At 39.4% G+C, this 27,854-nt stretch overlaps 1 protein-coding gene across 4 annotated transcripts in view; it reads left to right on the forward strand.

Moving 5' to 3' along the window:
- bahd1 (bromo adjacent homology domain containing 1) overlaps nucleotides 1-27,854 on the forward strand; it is a 54,436-nt gene that overhangs the window by 13,437 nt on the left and 13,145 nt on the right. The window contains exons 1-3 of one of the 4 annotated variants that reach the window (XM_017476938.3): nucleotides 11,606-15,843; nucleotides 20,290-21,903; nucleotides 26,887-27,260. In XM_017476938.3, the coding sequence (XP_017332427.1) occupies nucleotides 20,310-21,903; nucleotides 26,887-27,260 (1,968 nt within the window). In that variant the 5' untranslated portion in view covers nucleotides 11,606-15,843; nucleotides 20,290-20,309. Of the gene's footprint in view, nucleotides 1-11,605; nucleotides 15,844-15,917; nucleotides 16,158-20,289; nucleotides 21,904-26,886; nucleotides 27,261-27,854 lie in introns of those variants that run through there. The other 3 variants (XM_017476939.3, XM_017476936.3, XM_017476940.3) reach the window with 3 other exon arrangements.

The raw sequence follows: 27,854 nt of genomic DNA on the forward strand, positions 1-27,854 counted from the left end.
TAAATGTGGGAAGTCTTTTTAATACTTGGTAGTGTATTCACAGCATGCGATGCTATTCTAAAGCCTGTGATTCATAGGCTTCATCACCAAAGACTCTCAGTTGATTTTTTATTTTTTTTTGGTGGGTAAACAGACTTCACAGCTGAGTGTCTAAGTTGGGCAGACACCCAGGGATTCAATGTTTTTGGGACTTAAATAACTCCATGCCAGAGTTTTGGGTTATTATTCCTCAGAGCGATCCTGAACCCAGATCCAGCCAGAGAGATTTGCGTGATTTGATTTCATCCTGTTCATGCCATCATTAATGAAGATTAGTGAGCCAATTCCAGCCAGAGCTGTAGATGCCCAGTCCTATCATTCTGAGGACTATTAAAAAACACTAAGGATGATGCAATTTTATGTTAAAACATTAACAGTTTTGTTATTTAAAAAGAAAAAAACCCCAGTAACAATGACTTTTGGCAGTGGCCATCCATCTCGCTCTCACTAGAGGCTAGATTTACAGTATATGAGAAAAATGGTCAACAAACACAGGCTAGTTTGATTTTTTTTTTTTTTTTTTTTTTTTTTTTTTTATTAACTAAAATGAGCTTTTATGAGTTCTAATGATGTCTGCGTAAAAAATACCTGCTGGCAGGCTCATTTGATCAATCACTGTCTATATTTAGTCAAGGCTTATAGCCAATAGTGTTGCTAAACAGGTTACAGTGAGACAGTTTGAAGTCTGCTGTGAAGCACTAAGAGCCTATTTACTGAATTTGTAATATGGTTTTTGATGCTTTCTCAGGGCATGGGTCATGCTGTTCAGAAATGTTACATTACCAGCATACATTGTAAGAATATTTTACTGGGGGGGAAAAAAATTCACATGACTATTACCCTTGCAAAAAAATCATATAGGCCTATGTGGTCTTTTGTCCTCTGTTCACCGCGGGGGGAAAAAGGCTGTGATGGTGGTTGTAAAGGACTTAAAATTAAGTCGTTGGTTCAAGTGGAGTTTTTAAAAGAAAAAAAGGAAAAAAAAAAAAAAAAAGGCTTCTGCATAACAAATCAAAAATCTTCTAATACCGAAGCATAAGAGCCCTGAGGTGACTTTCTGCATAAGCGAGACCTGCAGAACATGAGGGAAGTACAGTAGAGTGTTTGGTCAAAGCCTTTAAGTAGGCTAGCTTACTATATTTGAAAGCTATTCAAAGAAACCATGCTGAGATTTATTACAGTAAACAGGCAAGAGACTCGGAGGGAGATGCAGAGAACCATCACCACTTCCTATCATGAATGTAACGATACTGAGCATATTGTTAAGCCAAACATTATCTCATTATAATTTTTTTATTTTAATTTTTTTTAAGCAGTTTACATTCTAGTAATACTACCATGTACTTCATGATTGACAATAACCAAAGAGTTTGGCTTTCATAGTGGTTTATTCTATTATGTTTCATAAAAAAAAAAAAAAAAAAAAAGGCGATGTGATTTCAACCCAATTCACAGAGCAGCTGACTTGACATAAGTCATGTTTAACATGGATTATAACCCTCTAGGAAAACAGTCAAGCCGATGTGTAGAAAATCATCATTGACGGTCGAGCAAATTATCATTGATCTCCCGTAGCAGGCAGATTATATGCATGAAATAGAGTTTTAGTGTATAACCACCTCAAATTTACACAGCGTGGATTGTAATAAGAAACCACTTCTTCTTTTGCTTCATGTAATCTTATCACTTAGCATTTGCATAATGCACAGGACACGGCCAGGTTTATAGTGGCTTTTAACTACGCATATGCATAAGCAAGATGACTGGGCAAGGGTTAGGGTTACACAATAGATTGAATAAAATGTCTCAACTGTACTCTTCTGTACAATTCTGGATCGTTTCTGAGTATGGTTTTCCTATTACACTATATATTTAAGAAAATAAATAAAACTTCTCATGTCTCAAACTAGTAGTTTTCGATTAAAGATGCTGCACATGAATAACCCCAAGTATCGCAGAACGTTTTACAGAGAAGCCATTTAACATCTCCGCACTGCTGCACAGTGACAAATTTGCGTTGCATAATAGTGAACCATAATGAAATCACAGACATCTGTCGGACAGGGGGCTTTGACCCGTGCTCTCGTCCAGGGGTCGTCAACACGCAGTCCGCAGTCGCCAGCAAAGTGTTTCAGCGAATCAAGCAGAGTACTTCGGGGAGGATAAATAAATAAATAAAGCAAAGCAAAGCTCATAAACATATAAAGAAATTAGCCGTAATTCAGTGAGGCTAGTTTTCTAAACATGCATGCCTTCCGTAGCAGATCCTCTGTTGCAGCTTAACCAATCGGCTAAATTATTTACCTGAAAGCAGCTCATCGGATCCGAGATGAACTAGAAGGCTAGAGGCGTTCTCTCGGTAAGGAAAGAATTTTCATAGATTTGTTAATTTAAAAAAAATTATTTTTTATTTTTTATTATTATTATTCCCCTGCTCTTGCCTGATTACCAAACTGATGACATGGCTTGTTTAAAAAATATTTAACGTTTAAAGATGATTGGATAGAGAAGTATGCAGTCGTTCACCAAATGTCCGATTCAAAACAGATGTCTGTTCGGAGTCTGGCTTAAAAGAGGTAGCATGAAACATCACTATAAAACAAAACACAACCACATCAAATTGTCTTATTTATAGCCAAAAAACCCCGAATCATTAATGGTTAAACATCGGTCTTGTTGATGGCTTATCCAGACTTTTGTAAGCAAGGATTTTATAAATACCCCTGCTCTAATGGATATTGATTTAAATCCTTCAGATGTACACGAGGTATGCAGATGAATATGTGAACATTACCACATGTGTAGTCTTGTGTGAAGAGAAACACTAACCTGAGGCTTGTTTCTTATTTTTTTATTTATTATTATTATTATTATTATTTTTTAAATCAGTCGGTTGAGAATATTTGTTTGAATTCATCCCGGAGTGTATGTTGGCGTATGATCAGAAATAGTTTGGAGTGAAAATGAGCAAGCAAGAGCCAGTAACAAACATTAGGTCTTATTTCTAGCATTTGATTTACATATCTGCGGGTTATCTAAACAAAGACTGAAATGCAGATGGAGCCCATGGTCTTGTGTAACTCCTTGTAACAACGAATTTAATGTGAACACTAGTTTAGTGTAGTCTGTTTGGTGTAAATGTTTTAACAGACTTCTGTTTACCGTGCAGTTGAAGGTATGTGAATTGCTGTGTCGGTGTACATAAATTTCACAACTGTGTGTGTGTGTGTGTGTGTGTGTGTGTGTGTGTGTGTGTGTGTGTGTGGTCTTCGTGTAGTTTGCTGTAAATCTTTAGGGCATCAGCGTGAATGTGCGTCTGTGTTTTGGGTTGAATTTCATCCATTGTTATTTAAGGAGACAATTGATCCAGACTGGATTTCACTGGGGTTTTGTTCATTTTATTGCTAAGACCAAAACGCTTGATTTTGCTGTGGCTTTGTAAAAAAAAAAAAAAAAAATTAATAATAATAAATTGCGATGCAATTTGTGGAGTTTTTTTTGTATCTTTTTTTTTTAACGTGGAAAACTACTTGAATTGGCCACGTTGCAATTGCATAAAATTGTCTTTCTCGGTGATGTTTGTTGGTAAATGAGACCTTTTAGCTGTACCCCTGTTCGTGTTGTGATGACATGGTGCGTTGTGTTGATGATTTTTATTTATTTAATTTTTTTTGGCGTTCATTTCTGCGATCGCAAAATCACAAATCCTGGCGCGACTGGATAATTCACTGCCTTGTGAATAAAAAAAACAAAACTAACATTTAAAAAAATATATCTTCTCAGGATGAGCATCTGACAAATGACATGAATGTAAAAGGCAAATCTATCAGGTAAAAGACTAGTTTTGCTTTAGATCTGTCTCCCCTGTGACGGTGCTGTCTGCCGCTGACTTGCATCGACTTTTTTTCATCTCAGGCGAACTCCTCCAAGGTGAGAAATTGCTCAGGCCACATCAAAAGCAGCTCCAGTACATTGTGCTAATATTTCAGTGAGCTTTGTGCCACTGTGGAATGTTTTTCATAACCTCGAAGCCTTCTGGCTTAGACAGTTCCAACTCTTGCGTATGCTTAAAGAGGGGGATAATTTGTTTCATATGGCTAATCTTGAAACAAATCAGATTTATCCTGATCGCTTTCCAAAGCTATGGCGGTCAAATTTACTAGCGTGTTGGGATAAAGGAAAGGAGGCGGTGCGAGGGGGAGGGTTCCTGAATACACACTCAGCTGTTTGCGAGCACAGTGCAGCTGAGATAGACGCGCAGGATCGCCCGGAGCTCTTCACTCTGTTATCGCTCTTCAAGTGATTACACTGAGAGGACAGTAAATCCTGTTTATGAGCCACACAAAATGCTTTCCGAGTGACTGAGAGATTCCGGGCTTCCACTGCAAACCGCCGTGCACATGGGCTTTAAAGCGTCACGCGCCAAAAACACCTCCTGTTCAGACACTCCCAGCTTTCTGTGTGTGTGTTTATTTTTGCACAACAGCATTTACCTTGCAGTAGGAAATGGTGTTTTTTTATACTAATATCAATGGCCTTTTTACTACAAGACTTTGTAATGCAGTTTGAAAGAGGCATCTCTGTCATTTTCCCCGGCATGCTGCCTCACATATCATCTCTTTGAAGACGGGCTGCTTAACATCCTACAAGGCTTCCTGTGTCATGTCCTGTCAGATCAGAGGTGGCAGAACGTCTGTGAGTCTGCGCCAACACAAGCAAACACATTACAGCGCATGCACACTTTCAGTCTTCTGAGCAGGATCTTTCATTTTGCGAACATCAGGGCTATGTTCTCACTTCTACAGGTGGTAGAACCGGTGCAGGACAAAGGTTCAGCAGCACAAAGGGAAATTTAGTAGCACACAGACAGGTACAGTTAAAACATTTTGGCATTAAACAAATTAACCGTCGACACAAAAAGCGTGGTGTCCTAGGAGAACCTGTTGACAAGGTGAAATCTTTTCATATATAAAGCATTCTGAAAACTGAAAGTTTTACTGGGACTCAGATTTGCCTTTTTTTATTTATTACTTTTTTCACACCATGACCAAAAAGCCATGGCCATTGGAAGTTGGTTTACACCTAGATAAATTAATATTATATATGTGCGTGTGTGTGTGTGTGTGTGTGTGTGTGTGTGTGTGTGTGTGTGTGTGTGTGTGTAAGATAAGATAAACTTTATTGATCCCACACTGGGGAAATTCCTTTGTTTTTGTAAACAGCTCAATTACACAACAAACAGGTAGGAAAGAATGCACATTAAATAGGAATAGAATTGAAAAAAAAAATGTCTAAAAAACGTATACAAAAGAAATAGAAAAATAAGAATAAAAGTAGTAACTAAAATATTATAATGCTAATATGTACACTATGAACCTCAATGTATGTACAGATGAATACAAATGTGAATATATATAGATGAGTAACGCCTTGTTTATATACATAAATGTATTATATATATATATATATATATATATATATATATATATATATATATATATATATATATATATATATATATATATATATACATATACATATATATATTACATTTTGTATACATGCAACTGCTATATGTAATAACATTAGTTCATTTCATTAAAAAAAAAAATACACTACATGATCGATACACTGCCTAATACACAGATATACAGATTGGAATTTGCAAATAAATACAGAGATGAACCACAAAAATTGTGGAACCAAGATTAACCCAAGTGATTGAACGGCCAAAGTGTGGAGAAAGAAAGGATCTGCTCATGATCCACAAACATAGAAGTTCATCTGTGAAACATGGTGGAGGTAGTGTCATGGCTTGGGTTTGCATGGCTGCTTCTTATTGACGATGTAGCGCATGATGGTAGCAGCAGAATGAATTCAGAATTTTACAGGAACATTTTGCCTGCCAAGTTGCAGAGAAATGCATCCAAACGAATCAGGAGGAACTTCATCATGCAACAAGACAATGATACAAAAACACACTGCCAACACAGCAAAGAACTTAATCAGGGGGGAAAAGTGAAAGGTTTTAGACTGGCCAAGTCAATCTTCAGACCTTAACCCAATTGAGCAGCATTTCACCTCCTGAAGACGACAAACAACTGAAAGAAGCTGCAGTAAAAGCCTGGGAAAGCATCTCAAAAGAAGAACCCAACAATTTGTTGATATCAGTGAGTCACAAGCTTTATACAGTTATTTCAAGCAAGGGATATGCAACCAAATGTTTGCTTTCATTTTCTTCAAGACATCTGTTCCTTTACTAAAAATTGGGTGGTCTGATACAAAAGGTTCTATGTTTTAACACGTCTAGATGAACTCCAAAACTCTCGTCTCGTCTCATATCCATCTTTTGATCTCAAACCCAAATGTCTTTGGTATATATCACAAACAAATGAATTGGTCTTGACGTTCCAATAGTTTCGGATGGGACTGTGGACAATTGTGTGCTTCCAACTTTGTGGCAACACTTTGGAGAAGACCCTGATATGGGTGGGATAGTCAGGTGTCCACATACTTTTGGCAATTTTTCTGTATTTGTTAAGCTACATACACTCGACAACCGCTTTATTAGGAACACCTGTACACCTGCATATTCAGTTGTCTAGTTTGGGTGAGTCTGTGCTTATGATCGCTAAGAATGGTAAATGCTCTGCACTTATATAGCGCATTTTAAAAAATGTATTGTTTTTATTTATTTATTTTTTAACCTTATCGGTGCTACAAAGCGCTCTCATTTACCCATTCACACACCACTGGTAGCAGAGCTGCCATGCAAGGCGCTATCTTGCCATCGGGAGTAACTTGGGGTTCAGTGTCTTGCCCAAGGCCACTTCGGCATGTGTCACAGCTGCCTTAAGAACAGAAAGCTGAGGCTGACAGCAGTGGAACCTGATGTGGTTTTCTGCTGTTGTAGCCCATTTGGCTTAAGTTTTGATGTGTTTCTGCTCACCACGGTTGCAAAGAGTGTTTATTTGAGTTACTGTAGATTTCATGTCGGCTCAAAACAGTCTGGTCATTCTACTCTGATCTCTCTCATCAACAAGGTGTTTCAGCCTGCAGACTCTCTGCACAAAGGATATTTTTTGTTTTTCGCACTATTCGGTAAAAACTCTAGAGACCGCTGTGTGTGAAAATCCCAGGAGATTAGCAGTATCTGAAATACCCAAACCAGCCTGTCTGGCACCAACAACAACCATGCCACAGTTAAAGTCACAGAGATCATCAAAGATTTATTTTTTCCCCCATTCTGATGTATGATGTGAAAATGAACTGACGCTCTTGACCTTTATCTGCATGATTTTATGCATTGTGCTGCTACCACATGAGTGGCTGATTAGATAAGTGCATAAATGAGCAGATGTACAGGTGTTCCTATTAAAGTGTATTATTAAATGCTAATGTAGCTGTAATACATATTAAGTGTAGAGTTGTTATTGTTGTTATTATTATTATTATTATTATTATTATTATTATTATTATTTCTGGAGTACATTTACTTACTGGAATCTTCTTTGGATATAGTATATGCATTAGTAACTTACAGCCACAGGCAGGTGAGTCAAATGAGAATTGCAATGAAAACAAACCAACACCACCACCTCTTCTCATGAGTCACTCTTTAGGGAAGAGGGGCAGACCTGGCAGTCTTACAGGCTAATGTCCAGGCCAGAAAAATGTAAACAAAAGCCTTTACTGAGGAAACTAGATTCACAGATCCACTGCATGACGACATTGTGAATCACCATTTTCCTGAAGTATCCTTGCAATTATATAATTATTACAGATCTAGAAACTAGGGCTCCAACTCAGGATTGTTTTCATAATCGATTAGTTGGCTGATTTTTTTGTTTGTTTGTTTGTTTTCCGTTTAATCAGATGAGGGGAGAACTTTCAGTCCCATTTTTTTTTTTTTAAATTTAAAATAAAATCCACAAATTGAGTGTTACAAATATAAACTTCAGACTAATACTTTACACAACTGTTTATCCAATTATATAAGACTGCAAAGAACCCAATACACACAGACACACACCAGAATATATATTATTCATTTAGGACTGTAGTTTAATTCAGTGCTTTTTGTGCATCCATAAAAAAAATACATAAATATTAATATATAAAATTATATAAAAAAATACATAACTAAGTATATAAACAGTAAAGTGATGAAAGTCATTATCGGTGACGCTGGGTATCTGCTAAAGCTAGTGGCGTCACATTACCTGTGTACGACGTCATGCACCGTCGACCGGGAAACAACTTCCGGTTAGAAAAAAACCAGCTAGTGTTCCATTTGAGACGATAGTACCGTTTTAAACTTCAAACACTAGATGGTAGAGTACACAGTGCATAGTGTAAATGTATAGTATGTAATTTGGGACACAACTTTAGTATTACTTTGTTTTCGGAACAGAAGTAACGTAATGAGTAAATCTCCCCCGTGCCGCACACAGATCAACTAATCGATAATGAGATTCGTTGACAACGATAATTACCGATTTTATCGATTAGTTGTTGTAGCTCTACTAGAAACACACACACAAAAAACATTACAGACTAGGCCTTTAAACCATCTCTGCAAGAAAAGTTTGCCTCTTCTTTAACGATCTGGGTTTTTTTTTTTCTTTTTTAACGTTGTAGTGTTTGGAGAAAGAATGCTAGACTGTGTGGAATTAGTGCCGTTGGAAATAAACAAAGTTTCAAAATAAAAAATGATTTTCGATATACATTAGAGCATTTAGCTTAACAAAATGATACATGATAAATAAATTCAAGACGTTTATCTGTGGAAGCAAGTTTGAGTGATACGTTTATAAAAAAGAGAGTTCGATGAAGTCCAGGTTTTCATGATTGACGTGATCGAAACCTCCAAGAAGGACAGATTTTATGATGTTACTATAACACTGTGTTGATGTGTAGTGACCTAGGTCTGGGCGATATATTGAAATAATAATATATGATAAATGATACACTTTTCTGAGATATAGTTGGTATGGTGATTGTATTTTTAAATTTTTTTTACATTATTAATAATGACAAATTAAATGGTACTGAATGGATGCTGTTGATTTGATGTTAATTTTTTCTTTGTAGACATTAAAGAAAAGAATAGCCAAACTCCGTTAAAATTATTATTATTTTTAGTTTATTTAACTACCGTTTTGCAGAGTTTGTTAGCTAAATTATATCACGTGATCGTAGATCGTGTATCGTAGAAACGTCCTCAAGTATCATGATATGATATTTTTGTCATATCGCCCAGCCCTAGCAGAAACACAACCTATGCTGAAATATATCGGCTTGTTTCCCGCATATTTGGCAGAAATGGAGAAATATGTTTAATAACACGTTGGTTGTGTTAGTTATCACGTTTAAATGCTGTGAGGAATTTGAAAAGTCTTGCTGTTTTTTACCGACGGTGTGATTCCGCTGTTTGCCATGCCTGCTGTTATATTAGCGAAGCAAGAGAGCAGGGAAGTGAAGCTGTGCTTTTCTGCTGCTACACGTTTATGGAATGAGAAGAAATCGCACCAGAAGTGTTCAGATGGCTTCAGTGAGTGTATAATGGCTGGTCGGAGGCTGTGTCAGTCAGGTTATAGAGCAGTAGCACTCTGGCTGATGACTCATCATGTTAACCTTCGCACCTTTTTGAGCGCTGCACCAGTGACGGTTCCACTTTTTAAATGTCAGCGTGCAGATGGACCGGCTCCTCCACATTGTGACAACACTAATGGGTCTTAATTGTACAAACAGCTCCACAAACGACATGATGTTATTAGTGTGATGGGTTGAATAAGTGCATGTCACCGTGATATCTGTCTAACACGTCTATGAAATTCACTCGACTTAGTGATTGCTGTTACACCCAGACATTTTGGTGTTTGCTTGAATTTTTTATTTATTTATTTTTTTGCATTCATTTCTACGATCGCAAAACTGCAAAATCCTGGAGGGACCGTTTTAGCCGTGCTCCTGTACGACGCACATCAATCGAAGCGGCTGCAGTTTCGAAAAATTGCAAGCTCCTCGTAAACCCCCCGATATTTCTTGATTTTGCGTCTGTTTCTATAACCCTGGAAGGACTGACATACATATATATATATATTACACACACACACACAGATGATGTTGACAAGTTTATGTAGCTTATAACAGACACTAATTTGAAACTCAGCCGTTTAATATTAATGACTTTGAAAGAAGGCAATACAAAACAAATCCTTGAATTAAAACACAAGACTAGCGATTCACTTAGGACAAAAGTAATGGCACCCCATCAAATGAGCAAGTGTTGGCGTGTATCTGCTGATATGCTGCATTGGCTGATCTGCGTTACTGGGAGATCGAGCACGCACAACACGCTTTCATCGGTTACTTGTCATTTTGCCATTTTCAGCTCTCTCTGTGAGATTTGCCGTTGTGGAGTTTTGTGGGCGCCACTAAAAGTAAATCAGCTGTGGCTTATTTACCGGTGTTTGGCATTCATCAACATACACACACACGAAAATCAGTGGTACTGAAACTGAAAATTATTTTAGTTCTGTTCGACCTATGAATAGATTTACACACAGCTTTACTATAAAAAAATGAAAAATGAGGCCCAGTGTCTGTGCAAAATTAAAACTGTAACCATTGATGGAGATGTTAAACATAAACATGCCTATGTAATTCCGACCCAGTAGTATAGTAATGAAATTTTCTGAGAAAAATTATATGTCTCTGAGACATAGTGGTGGAGTTCATTTTTGATCAACTACAACTGCTTTTGGCTGATATACCTATGCGTTGTTGTGTTAAATTTCCTTTTCTAGCTGCCTGAGGAGTGTGGAATAGGGAAATTATAAACTGACAACTTTACCATGCACCTCTTCTTCTTTACCACACCCACCTATATTCTGGCACACCTATTTTTGCTATGATTGTCTAATAGTTCTTATTCACAAACACTGTACCACTAATGACTGCTTGGCTCTGGATCAGGTTTTAGGAATGGTCCTATGACGCATTTGCGTGATGGACATTTATAATGAGCAAACACTAATGGATGTCAACGTGTGAATGATAAGAATGTATGTAGAGCTGTCACAACTAATTGATAATAATCGATTATGAAAATCGTTGTCAATGAATCTCATTATCGATTAGTTTGCGTGCAGGCAGCACGGGGTACGCTTACTCATACGTTACTTCTGTTCCGAAAACACGCATCGGAGAGTAAATACTAAAGTTGTGTCCCAAATGACGTACTATACACTTACACTATGTACTATGTACTCTACCGTCATACATGACGTCATACGCATGTAATGTGACGCTGCTAGCTTTAGCCTAATACCCAGAGTCACCGACAATAACTTTCTTCAGTTTACTGTTTGTCGGCATTACTTTTTATAAAAAGTAATGCATAAATACTATTATATAATATAAACTTATATATTAGTTTATATTATATGTACGTATTTTTGAATTATTTTTATAGATGCAAAAAAAGCACTGAATTAAACTACAGTCTGAAATTTATCTTCGTAACACTCAGTTTGTGGATTTTATTTTAAATAAACGGAAAAAAAAAGTATTGAAAGTTTGCCCCCCCCCATCCGATTAATCGAAAAATAATCAGCCAACTAATCCATTATGAAAACAATCGTTAGTTGCATCCCTAAATGTATGTAATGTATGTAATAGAGATGTAATATTGCGCCACACAATAATAGTAATTTGGTAGATAGTATTGTTTTGCAAAGGACATATTAAATGCTAGTTTACTCCTAAGCCATTTCAGTTGTACAGTAAGTCACCAACATCACATTGCATCACTTAAAATGTTGAATTGAATGAAAGTGCTCTCATTAACTGGCCGTGTGGTGCAGAATTTTTTTTCAGTGTAACATCAGTGCACATTTATTTATTTATTTATGAATTTTTTTTTAAAGAGTTATTGCTTACCCTCATGGCACAGCCACCTGTCTAGATTTTTTCAGGCACATTTGTAAAGGATCTGCTGTGTGCTGGCTTTTAATCACATAAGCAACACCAGCAGCAGTGCAGATCGGATTGAGCTCCGACAAAGTTGGCTTTTTGTATAAAAGCAAAATGATTGGCGGCAAAAAACTGCGACATTGACTTAACTATATCATGATAAAATGTCTTGCTGGCTGTTAACGTGCCCTTGATCCCAATTACACAATCTACCTAGTTTAATGAGAAATAATCTCATTAAAAGGGAAGGCTGAATTAAGCTGCGTGATGGATGAGATCCTATATGACGATGACATATGGTGTCTGAAATATGATTCGCAATGTATTAAAACACACCGATGAACCCTGGGTGTGACGTGTATTAAAACTGGCTTATATATTTTTTTTTCTGACCAGAATTGTTAACATTTATTCATGGAGTGAATTACAGAGGAAGCGTTGAGTAGACACTACCTAATTCAGTAGCAGTAGCGACATGCATTATATAGGGGAACGATGACCCTCTGAATGTCACTATATAATTTGCTCTCTTTATTTATTGAAACATGAATGCTGTGATTGATCAAACCAGCTTCAAGGCCACTCATCAGTAACTCATCACAGCAGCGAAGGATTATTTGTTAAAGGGCTAATTGGCATATTGTAGCCTTTTGCAGGATCGATCAACGATGAGTGTCATGCGCAAACGATATGTTTTATCGGCGGTGTCTAGAGAAGAATTTGTTTCATTAAGCTGGCTTTCGACGGTACAATTTTGGGATTGATTTTGCCGTCATAGACAAAAAATCGCACGTCGTCGAGGAATTATTCGGTTGCGACTTGTGAGTAGGGCTGGGCGATATGACAAAAATATCATATCGTGATACTTGAGGACATTTCTACAATGTCTGCAAAATAGTATTAAAATAAACAAAACAAAAAAAACATTACACTGACTTTGATGATAATTTTCTTTAATGCCTACAACATTTAAAACATTAAATTCGTCAAATTAGCGCATCTGTTCGGTATTGTTTCATTTGTAATTATTGTAAACGTTAAAAAAAACAAAAAACATCACCATTCTAACGATATCTCAGAAAAGTGTATTGTGTAATTATTTATCACTGTATCCATATTATACCGATATATCACCCGGCCCTAGTTCTTAGAAAACGTAATGTGATGTGTTTGCCGGCAGCCATTTTAATGCCATTTCCAACCAAAGATGGCCGACGAAACAGCTCTGGCAGTATCAGAAATTTTGGATTCAAATCTCAGAATGTGACCACTGTGATGACAAATTGGCACTTGCTCGTCAGCGGACAAATCCGGTAGTCCCAATCTCAAAATGTATACGAAAAATGCTGAAGGACAAAAATATCCTTATGACCTCCAGCTCACTTTGAAGAATGTTTCTGTTTGTACGACTCCATTTTCTTCATGCGACCAGATTCCTTCCATCCATCCATCTTCTATACCGCTTAATCCTTTTCAGGGTCACGGGGAAACCTGGAGCCTATCCCAGGGAGAATCGGGCACAAGGCGGGGTACACCCTGGACAGGGTGCCAATCCATTGCAGGGCACACAAACACATACACACACCCATTTATACACTACGGACACTTTAGACATGCCAATCAGCCTACAATGCATGTCTTTGGACTGGGGGAGGAAATCTGAGTACCCCGACGAAACCCCCACAGCACGAGGAGAACATGCAAACTCCGCACATACTCGGGCCACGGTGGGAATCGAGCCCCCGCCCCTGGAGGTGTGAGGCAAACGTGCTAACCACTAAGCCACCGTGCGCCACAAGACTTAGAGGTAGAGACTTTGAAGATACTTGGAGGATCTTCGTCATATTATACACAGGGTCTTGGAGTATCCCCTTGTCCTGCATATTTTAGCTTTTCTTGCTTTAACTCAAATTGATTTAAACTCATCAGCTAATATACAGCCTTCTTTGAGTTGCAGTGGGTGTGTTCAAGCAGGGAAATCAACCTTGCTGAAAAAAACAAACAAACAATGGAAACATCACAGAAATTCTAATGGTTTCCACTATAAATACCATTACAGACCATCAGCTGTTAACCATTAAAACCATAATAGGTCCTTAATGATATTCATTAGACATAACATGCCACAAATATAGTGCAACTAATTACCAGTAGAGACCCATAGGGACAGTTTCCATTAAAACCAATACAATTCCCATTATAACCATTAAAACCTTTACAAATTCTATGAGGGTTTCTATTGTTCGTTTGTTTGGTTTTTTTCAGCAGGGAACAAAATGTGCAGAACAGGGGGTACTCCAGGACCCGGGCTGGGAACCTGTTCAGTCCATACAGGAATTCACAGAGCTTTTTTTTTGGTAATTATTGTTGCGGCCAAATATTGATGCTTGATTTTGCTGCTGCTTTAAAATGTATTTATTTATTTTAGCAGAAAACTACTTGAAATTGATAATTGTTTTGCACAGTCTTTGTTTGTTGGTAAATGAGACTTTTTAGCTGTGCTCATGTTCGACACACGCGAATCGACGAGGGTTTTCGACCAAACGTGCATTGTGATGACATCGCATGACGCGTCTCGGGCCAAATCTGCTGAACATTTGCGGTAATATTGAAAAAATCGCAAGCTCCTCTGAATATCGTGGAGTTTCCTTGATTTTTGCGTACAGATTCCTGCGATTGCTAGATCGCTAAATCCCGGAGGGACCGCGCCTGTTGTATAACCCGACATGGATCATACTGTAGAATTCAGTCTGATCTAGAATTCGGACAAGATTGTATCCAGATCAGATCATGTAGCGTGTAATCTGAAAAGACCACTGCAGAACCTCTCCCTCGCTCATAGTCTGTCTGGATCAAACTATTAAAGCCGGGTGCACACCGTGCAATTTTTTTAATAGTCCTTTGCGACTGTTGCTTGTCAGACTGTACGAACACGATCCCACTTCACACTGTAGGAGCTCAGCTGTCATCAATGTCAGACAAGACGTGATGCAAGAAGATGCTTCCGGAGTCGGAGACGCCACACTACAGGACTGCGCTTCATATTTTCTGACACCGCCAGAATTTAATCGGAGTTAAAATCTGATAGCATCGGCTATCGGGGAAAACTAGCGATCAAAGACTACGAATTTTGGACTAGGATTATACGAATCTTTTCGGATTCTCCAAATTTGTCCCAAATCGTACAGCGTGAACCCGACTTAAGTTAACATCTGAAAACTTTTCATCATGACTTGCTTGGTGCTCCTGTTTCTGGAGCTCAACCCTTCCTTTAGAATCAGGATAATCAAGCAGGTTCATTGCTGTAGTATGTGAAGCAGTTGGAAGTTTAGTGCTCCAGGAACAGGTTTGGTGATCACTTTGGCTCGTCCTAGTGCTTCAGGAGAGCTCAGGGTGAGGTTTTTATTTTATTTATTTATTTATTTATTTTTTTGAAGTAGCAGCTCGTTACGTAACAGCCGTGGCCCTTTGATTACGTAGAAACTCCGAGCAGCTGATGATCTAATGGATGTTCAAACGGTTTTGAGGAGACTGTTGTGTCGTGCTCTCTGTAAGTCTGGAAGCGACGCGTGGTCCCGGCGCGACAGCAGCGCATGAATATTACCGTGCGCGTGCTACTTCGGAAGTAGGTCACCGCTTCAACCGTGTCTCTCAACTGCTGCTGCTGCTGCTCCTCTCTCCGCGTTCCGCTTCCCTGCTCCACACCGAGCCCGCTTCCAATACCCACAACCCGGGAATCTCACCGGAATCTCACGCTCCTTTAGATTTCATATATATATATATACATATATATATTTTCACTCGGCTGACAGAGTGGACTCTGAGGTAAACGCAGGATTACTAATGTGTGCGTGCGCGCGCGTGTTTATTTATTTATTTATTTATTATTATTTATTTATTTTTATTTCAATTGTGCGCCTTCGGTTCTCTGTGGATGTGTCGTGAAGGGAAAAACGCGTCCGTGTGAAAGATTAGAAAGCGAGCAAACCGGTAATCAGTAGCTTTCTGCTGTTTTGTTAAGTGCTTGGAGAAGCAGCTTGTTTTGCGCTGACGTATCGTCGCTGGCTCTGGGTTTGGGGAAGAGGCTCGAGGAGGCGTTTGCTTCTCTGCTCGGTCTCATTCTCATTCTCAACGCTGAGGTGGGATTCATTTATTCTCTCTCCTTTTGGAGTTGGCCGATTTAGTTCGGCTTTCCGTGTGTGTGTGTGTGTGTGTTTGCGAGGTCTGTGTGAGCCCCAAGCGCGACGGTTTGAAATGTTTTGAGTCCGTGTTACGCCCTGTGTGATCTTCCCTACACGCTTCTCAGCACATCTAGAAACGTGGGCTTCGCGATTATTTTCGGCATCGCAGCAAATCATTAGTCTCTCTCTATCTTTTTGTAGTGTCCTTTCAGTCAGATGAGTTCCCCTACCTCAGCATGGGGAGAGAGAGAGAGAGAGGAGGGGGAAATAAAGAGCTGATCTGATTTCTCTGTAGATTACTTGGGTTCAAAGTTGACATCAATTCACATGGAGGTTTGATTAACTAGGCTACTTTGTCTCAGGAGCCATGTTCCCAGTGCTAAACACTAAAGCAAATCCATTCCTGCACTTGCTTTTGGGGTCGATCTTTATTATACACCATCCCCGAAACCATTTAACACAGCAGTTCCTCGTGATTGCCATTGCTTACACCTTATTACCTAAAACCTAGTGCATTTTATTATGGTTTTTCCACGTATTACCTTTCACGTAGTGTTTTTTAGAGCTGTTTGCGAATGTGAAAGTCTGCGAAGTTTCAAAAATCAAAGCGTGCAGGACAAGTGGAGTTCTTGACTGCTGAATCGAGTCGTTAGTGACTCCAGGCTTACGTAGGTTTGTAACAAAGACCCGCCTCTGCGCTTCATCGGCCGCTCGCGAACAGACGGAGCGCTGAAAGTCGTTATGGTAGTGGGCGTTTCCTTTTTGAAACACATTGACTACGTTTACATGGACAGCAGGTATCTAATTATTGACCTTACTCTGATTAATATAATGATGTGATTAAGGTGTTTACATGAGTCGCTTTTAGAATACTCCTGTCATGTACCCGTTTTACATGTTATAGAACATAATTAGATTAACAGCACACGTCATTACGTCACCGCGCCACGCCATCCGACGTCCCTCCAGAATTTCACGTATCAACATATGGTTCGTCTTCGTTATGGTACCGTATACAGTTCTGGGTGTTTTTATTTAATTCTCTCACGAACGCTTTAAATGCAGTTAATTATTTGTCATGCTATACATGCTAATAGACAACTGCTTGAAGCCGTGGGCTATGTCCCAAACTTACCATACTTACTGTCTATATAGTAGCCGAGATGCATGTATTTTTCCCCACTACAGGCCTATAGTAGGCAAGTATGCGGTTTGGGACGCAGACAAACTCTCTTGTTCGCCGTAAAATGTTGATAACTGCCGTGTGTGATCGTGTCCTGTCGCAAAATGCGGTGCAAACTCTCACACGACGTTCATAATGTGATTAAGGTGTTTACATGTCTGTAATACGCGTCCATGATGCGACAAAAACAGGAGTACTCCACCTGTCTTCATTTGATTAGAGCTTAATTCGAGTATGACCTTAATTAGATTAAGGTAAGTAAAAATTGCTGTTTACATGGTAGTGTCTTAATCAAAGTATGGTCTTAATCGGGTTAAGAGTGGATTATTGTTGTCCCATGTAAACGCAGCTATTGACATCGGTAGACCAATCACAACAGACTGGGACATCTGACCAATCAGAGCAGAGTATGCTCTCTGAAAGGAGGAATTTAGAACAAATCCTTTAGAATGGATCGTTGTGACACTGGGGGAGGGAGGTAATTCTGCAGTTTAAGTTATGAGCACGTTAGTGTTTTTTGACCTTGGATGCATGTAAATCTATTGTACGAGACCTTTAAAACAAATTAGGTATGTTTCAAAACTCCGATGGGACTTTTTAAAAAAAAAAATTAATTTGTATTGAGTTAACATGCTATTAGTTGTTTGGCCGTGCCATATCGTATCGTCTATGATATACCGGTGCAATTCCTCCCCGTAGTAAGAATTTGTCATCCCGTGATATCGGCGATATAATTTAGAACGTGTTTACACGCCATAACACGGGCATCTCAGATGTAGAACGAGTACAAGCATGGCGGATTTCCGACCCTAGACAAGGAAGAAGATAAAAAGCAAAACAAACAAACAGAAACGTTAAACTGAGTTTGACAGAAATTTCTTTAATGCCTACAAAGACAAAGAAGATTTAATTAAAGGGGAAAAAAAAAAGTCAAATCAGTGGCATCCATTCAGTACCGTTTACTTTGTAATGAATGAAAACGTGAAAATATTTCACCATACCAACGATATCTCAAAGTGTATCGTATAATGTTGGGTAGAAATACAATAAATGACACATGCACATTATAGGGCCTGTTTAAAGGTTGTCTATACGTTCATGTAAATGCACCATTGTTGGGGTTGTTTATTTTATTTAACTATTTAATTATGCATTTACTGACTACACACCAGTCAGTGCATTCTGTCAAGGATGAAGTAGTAAAATATGGTTTTCTTTTGTGGGTTTCTTGTAGGCTGCTGATGACATGTAATCCTTCTGTGTTTTTTTTCCTTCAGTAAATGTCACTATCTTAAACCTACCTGTTAAAATTTATTCGGATACATTTGTCATATGCATGAATATCAACTCACTTGCCTAATACAGGCCATGAAATACAGGCCATTGTTTTTCTGACCACAGATTGCCTAGTTATTTGTCATCATGGCTGAAGAAGTAAAAATAGAAGTTTGCAACAGGACAACTAAAAAATAATGGCTATCTGGGTAGGGAAATGTTAGAATAATCATTTCATTGGAAACCATTTCCTGACCATTTTGACTTTCCTACTGTAGTGTTGTATTTCAGATCAATTTAAATTTCCTAGATTTCACCTTGGGGATCACTATCCATCCATCCATCCATCCATCCATCCATGTATCTAATATTTAAAAAAAAAAAACCCTGAAAACTTGAACATAATTGAAATCCCTATTCACCATCCTCATATTTGAAAATAGACACAAATACAATGCCACAGCTGAAATTTAACTTGTCACATTTGTTTCACTAGTATTTGAAATTAAATTCATTTAAAATGCAAAATCCTTTGCATCTAGTCCTTTTCCAGTGGTAAAATATTGGTGCCTGATCTCTACTATTCCTATTACATAGTGGTTCAGCTTCTAAAGCAGTGGAAATGTGGGCTCTTTCTGAAATTGGGTTTACTGGATCTTTGACCAAAGACCAGCAACTTGTCAGTGGAAAAAGGATCATCTACAGGAGGACAAGAAAGGTTTACAGATCATGTCTCCCTTGAGGGAGTCTAGTGGGCTTAGGGCTTGTGTTAAGTTGTATGTCACTAGGTAAAATTGGGCAGTTTGTGCCCAGTGATATCTAATTAATATTACATGTCTAAGGCTGTCTAATAGCTGGCTTAAATCAGAATGGTGTGATGTAGTAATAATATATTAATAGTAATATACTCCTTGGTATATTAAGGAAACATATCCTGAGGGATTGTACAGTATTGTTGAACTTTTTACATGTCTTCCTTCAACATTAATGACTGTATATGGTGACCTTTATTGCCTTGCTAAATGTATGCATGTATGGTTTATACTATATATGGCCTTAAAATGTAAGCAAGAATCTTGGTAAGAGGAAAACAGCTGGGTTTTTTTCCCCTTGTTACTCAAAAATCTGTGTGAGGTGTGGTGTTAAGCTGTAAAGACAAATATTAAATAGGGTGCAACTGACATAATCATGTAGATGTATGTGCTATTTGAACTTCAGCTTTTAAATATTGACTTCAGCCAAGTCCTGTACTTATCTGAACGTAGATGGCAGAATATTTATGTTGATAAGTAACCAAATCAACATATTCAAAATAAAAAAAAAAAAAGAGCTGTATTTATATGCTGCATGTGGGATTTTTTTTTCTGCCAGTCAATTGGTGCTTGTATGGGAGATGCTTTGTATGAATTCATTTAGCTGAAGGTTTTGAAAATTCAATGAAGGAGCCTGCAGAGCTCATAATATAGTTATTACATCTATCTTTACTTTGCATAGTCAGCCATACTGATTTCAGCAGCCACTAGCCGAAGCCAGAACAGAAACCATAATTTGAATGAACCGACCACAGTATTTACAGACCTGCATGCCTCCAACACAACTGAGTTTGAGCATTTCCTTTTTCCCCCCCTGTAGGATCTGCATGGACGATTGTAATGACACATGCACGGCAGAGGAACTCTTTATGTAGATATCGAAGTGAATCCAAGGAGCAGGTGAGCTGCCAGATACATGCTGAAACCATGGGCAGAACCTGGCCAGAGTGCCCAATGCTAGAAAAGAAGACTAAAAGGCATTCCTATAAAAGAGGAAGAGATAAGGAACTAAAGCAGCAAAGCGCAGATAGTGACCGGAAGCTTTATCCCCTCAGAGGACGGCAGGGAATGAGTGACGTGGGTTCCTTAAAGTGCTGTGTTCTACTGACTCGCTTAGAAGAAGGAGGAACTGGCAAGGGCAGCATGAGAGCTGTGGCTAAGAACAAAAGGAAAAGAAATATGAAGGCAAAGAAGGGAAGGTCCAAATCCTGCAAGTGTCGGAAGAAGGGCTGCAAAGTATGCCAGCCTACGCCTGGACCAAAAAGCAACCCCAAGCCTGACAAAACTGCCTTATACTTGGAACTTCTAGAACCTCGAAAGCGACGGTTGGCCTCTCTTAATGCGGAGGCAGTCAATAGTCTGTTGTTGTTTAGAGAGGACTCTCAAATGTCCAGAAAACAGCAGAATTCTCAAAAGGCTGATGGTGAACTCCCAAAAGGAGAAACGGACGGTTCAAAGAAAGGACTAGAAGGCCAAAAACGCGCACATACAGGAGAACGAGAAGAGAGTACAAATCCTAAAAAAACCAAGAAGGCAAAGACAGAGACTGAACACCTGGACCAGCTGAATCTAAACAGTCCAACGCCAAGGCGTCTAGCAGGTTTAAATGCGGCTGCTCTTCTGAAGCTAACTAGCACCTCATCTGGCGCTAAACGGCGAGCTAAAACGGACACCAAGCCAGGCAGCGGAGGAGCACGAACAAAACAACTGCAGGGAAAGATGAAAAAACAACACAGCCCACTATGCCTGTCCAAGCTGCCAGTATCTCAACAGTGCTGCAATCTCTGCAAGAAGGAGGCTCTCAAGACTGACACTTTGTGGGAAGGCACTTCTGGGGGCCATGACTTCATCAAACCTGGATACCAATGCAGGTCCATGCTGAGCTACTCACTGAAGCCTGTGAAAGAGGAGAAAACTGAGACTGATGTCAATTCATGTTACTGCTGTTCCCAGGAGAGATCTGTGGAATATTGTCACCGACTAGCCCTGTTCCTTGGGCAGAAGGCGTATCCTGAATCAGAACAGCATTCGTTGCCATCTGTAAAAGGATTCCTTCCTTCCCCTCACACACTAACCCACCCAGCTTTGACGCTAGGTGCTCATTCTTACCCATGCTACCCTGGTTACTATGTCCACATTGCCCACCATGGGACATCCTCACTCCCTGTAAGTACAAGTCCTGGACCCCATGCACCACCTTCTGTACCTCCTATTACACTGTGTCCCACCGGGGTCCAGAGACCCAAACTACTGCCCTCTCCAGTGTCTCACCCTTCAGGAATTCCTCATCCAGTGTACTGCAGCTCCGTGGGGACATGTTATGGAGAACCATGTAGGATCAGCGGCTGTGCCTACAGACACACTCAGCCCATCGCTAACAGGGGCTGTTCATTCAGTGCCGGGTGCTCCAGCTGCAGCCACAAAATCAAGATGGGTAAGACAAAGCAAATAGGATGAAAATCCATTTGCCCTTAGCATGAGCTCCTCGATAGAATCAGCCTCGGTTATTATGTGTCATAACCGGGGCTGTGCTGGTTAGAGAATGTGCATACTGAGATAACTGTACAAAATAATGTTTGGCAGACAGTATGAGGTCAAACGCAGAGGATCGTAATGGAGAAATTTTCGGGATGTCTCATGATAACCTCGCATAACTGCGGTGTTTAAATCATTTTTAAGTTGAAAAAAAAAAGAAAAGAAAAAGAGGGAAAAAAAGTAAAGTATATTTAATTTCCCCCACACCCCCTCTGTTGAATCTTTCTATTTCAGCATCTCCATAATGCTGAGATGTAGCTTACCTTGAGCTAAGGAGGTGATCATTGAGTCAGATAGGTAATATTCTCTGCCTCATACTGGCTATATTGTATATGGTGCTTTTGAAAAATGCCTTGGAAATGGTCACGTGACATGACTCTGCTTGTTGTGGCCATTTGCTGACTCTGAGAGAAGGTAGACGGTGCACGCTGGGGGAAGATGATGTGTTTAAAAGGCTGGTTGCTTTAAAAAGCGTCTTTGCCATCACTGTCAGTGCAGCTGAATTGCTGTATACAATTTCTACTTCTCCTGCACATTATAAGCAGCATTTATATGGAAACCAATTAGTTAAAACAAATTAAATATTACTAATCAGTTTATGTGTAGGAAGAGCATAACCCTACAAGTGTGTGGGTATGGTTTGTTAAAAAGAAATAAATAAACAAACTTTTAATTTAAAAACTTTTCTCTCTTTTTTATTTTTTTATTTTTTTAAAAAAAACTTAGCACTTAATTGAATTTTAATGTCATAGGGGCATGTTATTGCAGTAACTCGGTTAACCGTAACCATGCAGAGGGCTAGTCACAAACATTTGAACTCCTAATTAGCAACTGGATATGGGATATATTCAGCTTTATCTCGCACAGACCTCAAACTGTCAGGTCATAAGGCACCATCTTTAAACATTATGTGGCACAAAAGGTTAAACTAGGGAAATAAAAGCCACTGAGATGCTTTAAAAAGACTCAGAGGGGGGAAAAAAGGAATGATTTGACTCGATGATGAAAACACTCTTTCCTTTTATGCAGCCACTCCACTATGTCTGCTCACTGCTGTCTTTTCAATGCTAGTTTGAATGTGAATAATTGCCACAGGTGGGCAGGGTGCTGGTTATTTTTGTTGGCAGGAGACTTGAACTGGCTTGTCATTGTAAGATGGCAGCTGTAGTTTTTTTTTATTTATTTTATTTATTTATTTTTAATACACACCAACCTTGAAACAGCCACAAAGCATTACAGGACTAGTGCTGGTTTCTTTATAACCATCTGACCAGACACAGTCGCTGTAATTTCTTATTAATCAGACGATATTCTATTGCTTAGTGCCTTGTTCAGTAGTTATAATGCTCATATTATGACTTTACAATAAGCAGTATGCATGTTACATATGCATGAAGTGGATATAACCGCAGGTATGTACTGCACAAAGTATGCTCCGAGTTTTGGTGGATTTTGTCACATATATATGAACTAGGGGTATTTGAGTTGATATTTTCACAATATGATAAGCTATTATATACAGTTAAACACACTGGCTGGTGGTGCAAATAAAAAAAGAACATATATTATGATCTCATTGCACATCATTGTGTATATTTAACAAAAACCAAAATCAAATCACCTAATTGTTCTGCTGGATGAGATTTCTGGAGAAATGTTGCTTGACGACGTCTGTAGTAATTCTGATCGGTTCTCACAGGATGAGCAAGCTTGTATCACAGAGACGTTCGCCATGTACACTACAAATTCCATACACCTCATTTGACTACAAACCGTTTGTTTTGTCTGCTATACTACCCTGTTGTTATAGTGCGCCTGGCTGTGCAGCTCATTTGATCGTTAGTAGGTCATGCGACCATAACGTGTATGTAGGCTATAGGGATGTCACGATACCAAAAATCTAGTAGTCGTACCGATACCACCAAAAGTACACGATACTCGATACCAAAGTCGATACCACGGTGTGGTATAAAATATATATTTAATATATATATTTAGATTTTTAAAAAAAAATAAAATAAACTCCTGGAGGACATCCTCCCCTGGCTAATACTGGCAAAGAGAGAGGGGGATATTTTAGTTATCAAACACTGTCTGACAATGACTAATAAAACAGTGCTAAGTGCTAATAACAAATGCTAAGGTGCACTTCTAAATGCACACACTCACACACACACCTTATACTCTGAATGCAAGCATTAGTTTAAATTCACTGATATGGTGGCAGGCCAAAAAGATTTATTAAAAGCATGAACATTTCAATAATTATTAGTGACATTAGGCTACATTTAGCTGACAGGACACAAGCTGAATGGCGATGCATGATGGCCCATTCGGAGGTAGCTTATAACACTGCAATGTGTTAGCATCGTTAACAAATAACTGGCTATCACAATCATTGCATGGAGCATAACGTTAGCTGGTTTCACGGCCACAATGCCAGCTGCCTCAAACAAACATAATATAGGACCGTCTTTCAGGTGCTTCACCAAACTCCAGGTGTTTCCTCGCTATGTTTGAAATGAACGATAGCGTCGGTTGCTGGTGTTTCCTCTCAACGAGCGTTCCTCTCTCTGCCTATCAACGAGTCGGGGCAGAGCTAGACTTGTCGCCATTTCTGTAGTTTTTCCCGTGTGCTTGTAGGCGTTCTTCTTCTTCACCACTTGTGGACCGACTAAAACGCTTGCGTGTATTTGCTGCCCCCCTTCAGTTCCGGAAGATTCGCAACCCCGGTAACGTCATTACCAACGATACCTACACTACTGCAGAAAAACAAGTACCGTCACGTTTTAAGAATGTTGGTACCGAAGTATCGGTTCTCGTGACATCCCTAGTAGGCCATACCTGTGATAGGAATTCAGTCATTTATGTTAAAACCCCGAGGAACATCGCTTCTCCGACATGTACTTTTAAATGTCATCGATGTTTGTTTATTCGTGGCCAAGATTTGGATATGGTTTCGGTGAGAGACGATAGAAAAGAGCGAACGCTTCCTGGAGAGCCGAGATGTCAATCGAACAGATGTTTTTATATTTTTATTGGTCAATTTAGTAGTAATTTAAGTAAAATACGGTCATGCGAGCATAAAATGTGCTGACATGACCGATTCAGATGGGACTAAAATCCCAAAGATACACCGGGAATACTTGCATTACTCCACATTCCAATGTAAAACTAGTCCCATCCAAAAAGGGCTTTAGAAAGATACATATTTTTAGAAAAGGATGAATTTATCATAAAATTGTTAACTTATTCAGTAAACTTGTAAGTTAACTTATAAGCTGAATAAGAGAGTGAGTGTGAGGAAATCAGAGTTTTTTTTTCAGCAGTGAGGTAACCATCCAGTCATACACTGTACACTATCCATGAAACTGCAACAACCCTAATGTGAACAAATAGTATAGTGTATGTAGGTAAAACTGGAAATGTATTGAAAATACTTCCAGCTGTACAATTTCCACCAGCACAGTGGTAGAACACCTCATGTAGTTTCTAGACAGAAGCACTTCCTAGAGAAAGCATATACACCAGAAGCTGTTACAGCAACAATAGAGCAGCTTAGTGTATTTCTGCGAGAACAGAAAATGTTGTTTTATTTGGCCTTTGCAATAAAAGTTTCATTTGTTATACTCCACAAAAGTTTCAATCATTTCAAGTTTCACGGCTTTAATGAAGGAGTAAATCAGCTAATGAACATTATATTGCAGCCTGAGGTCCTCGGTAAATAAATAACTTTTCAGTATTTAAAAAAAAAAAGGTGTTTAATTTTTTTTTTTTTTTAAAGAAATAATCTTGTGCCTGTTAAGTGTTAGGGTTTAACAGGGTTGGCGGAAAATTGCTCATTCCTTTCACTCATCTTGCAGAATATACTGTATAGCTGATAGTGTATATCATGACTAGCGCGATCCCTGTTTTGTAGGCATGCAAGTCCGCTTGTAATAATACAGAGACTTAACAGCTGAGTGAACATGCAGTGAGCTGCACATTCCCTCTCATGCTTGGCCAGTCGCCTCCCTGAGAGGCCAGAATAAGCAAGCAGGGTCTATTAAGTCCGGAAAAGGATTGATCCACAACACATTTGCTGTTACCTTTTTATTTGTGTTGGCCCGCAGCTCCGTGACCTCATAAGGAAGTGCGATTATAGACTAAAGTAGCAAATCATTTGCTTCCAGACCATCTGATGGCTGTTTGAAAGGGGGTAAATTACTCTCGGGTACCGTAGCTGTCATACCTCTGCGATGCTCAACCAGAGACAGCTCGAACATGAAGTTGAAATGCCCGATGAGTTTAGGTATTTAAGATATGATTTCCGTGATGTGAGTGTTAATGGGGCGTTGCTGATTGTGCGGCCACGTTTTGACAGGACAGTTAGCTATTTACTGAGCTGTTAAAAGTAGAATCACTGATTTTATAGCATTGAACATGTCCATAAATGTTATGTACGTGTATGCCGCTATTTCCTTTTCCTGCACACCTGTTTAGTTTAAAGAAAAGCACCGTAGGTATGAGCGTGATCAGTATGACCTGCCATCCAGTCAGCGTCTTCCTGCTCAAGGGTCACATAGAAACCAGCACCCAGGTTTTCAAGAAGGATAGTGCAGCTGTTTAATCTGTGGTCCACTTAAAACATAAACACATTAACTCATTACACATTCATGCAGGCCAAAAAAAATTTTTTCCACTTAAATTATTGCTGCATTTTTAAAGCAGAATTTCACATAATTGCACGAAATGACCAAAAGTGTTCCCACATTTCCTTATGTAAATACACGCCATTAGTTATGTCTACAATACTGTATTTATTTATTTATTTTCATTCATATGAAGCTGTAATTAGGTTGTTTCATTCTAACCTCAAGCTTTCACTTCCCTGTTCCTACAGAGGACTACCCCTACCCACTGGACAAGCACAGCCCTTCTATCTCCATGCCCCCCACCTTGCCCCTGTCTGTCTGCCCCATCCCCAGCGTGCCTGCTGCCACCCAGCCCATGCCCCACCTGCAGTCTCCTCTGCCGGACGCTGGGCGTCCTCAGGTCCAGTTACACGTAGGCCGAGAGTGCCCTCAGAGTGCCAAGCCACCCAGCAGCTCGCGCTCTGCGATACGGGACACAGCTGTCTGCCCCCATGTGAAGGAAGGCCAGCTGGGAGCCAGCCACGGCAGCCAAAGCACCAAACAGGCCAAGATCAGTCGGCGGCGGGCCACCAACGGCTGGCTGCCTGTGGGCACAGCCGCTGAAAAGGAGGTATTCATAGTGGTGCGTACTCAAGTTCTCTTCTGTTCTGACTAGAAAATGGCTGGTGGAGGATGTGAGAATAGGCAAGTTCTTGCCTTGCACTACGGAGGCTGTGGAGGGGTGTGGGACTGCGTGCATATGAGTGAATGACATGATCCTAGTTTTTATGTCTTCCTCCATTAAATTCTAATCTAAAGTACACGAAGGGCATAACCTAAAAACCATCAACTATTTATAGCGTAATTTCTACAGAAAAGGACGTCTTCTTTAAAGGCCATCATTAAAATTCGAGAGAATTTTGATCCAAAATATCAATGAGTCGTTACTGCGTAGCGTGCTGCATGCCATCATCCAGCGTGTTCCTGAAAACGTCAGTGCGCATTCCTCCACCAACTCTAAACGTAGACCCTAGTGAGGATGCGGTTACCGCATGTCCGCGCCTCATCATGTGTCCGTAAAGAAGAGGGTTTCTGGCATAAAGTGGAGAAATTCAGCAACTGATTTATTTTCAAAGCTTTTCTACAAAGCCTTATTTGCACCTTTTCACATTTTATAGCAATTGGCATATTTGTTTAAACTCTTAAGAGTTGCTGCTGTCTCTTCCGCCGCTCTGGG

Source organism: Ictalurus punctatus, chromosome 9 (genome assembly GCF_001660625.3).
Source record: "Ictalurus punctatus breed USDA103 chromosome 9, Coco_2.0, whole genome shotgun sequence".
In the NCBI taxonomy this organism is placed as follows: domain Eukaryota; kingdom Metazoa; phylum Chordata; class Actinopteri; order Siluriformes; family Ictaluridae; genus Ictalurus; species Ictalurus punctatus.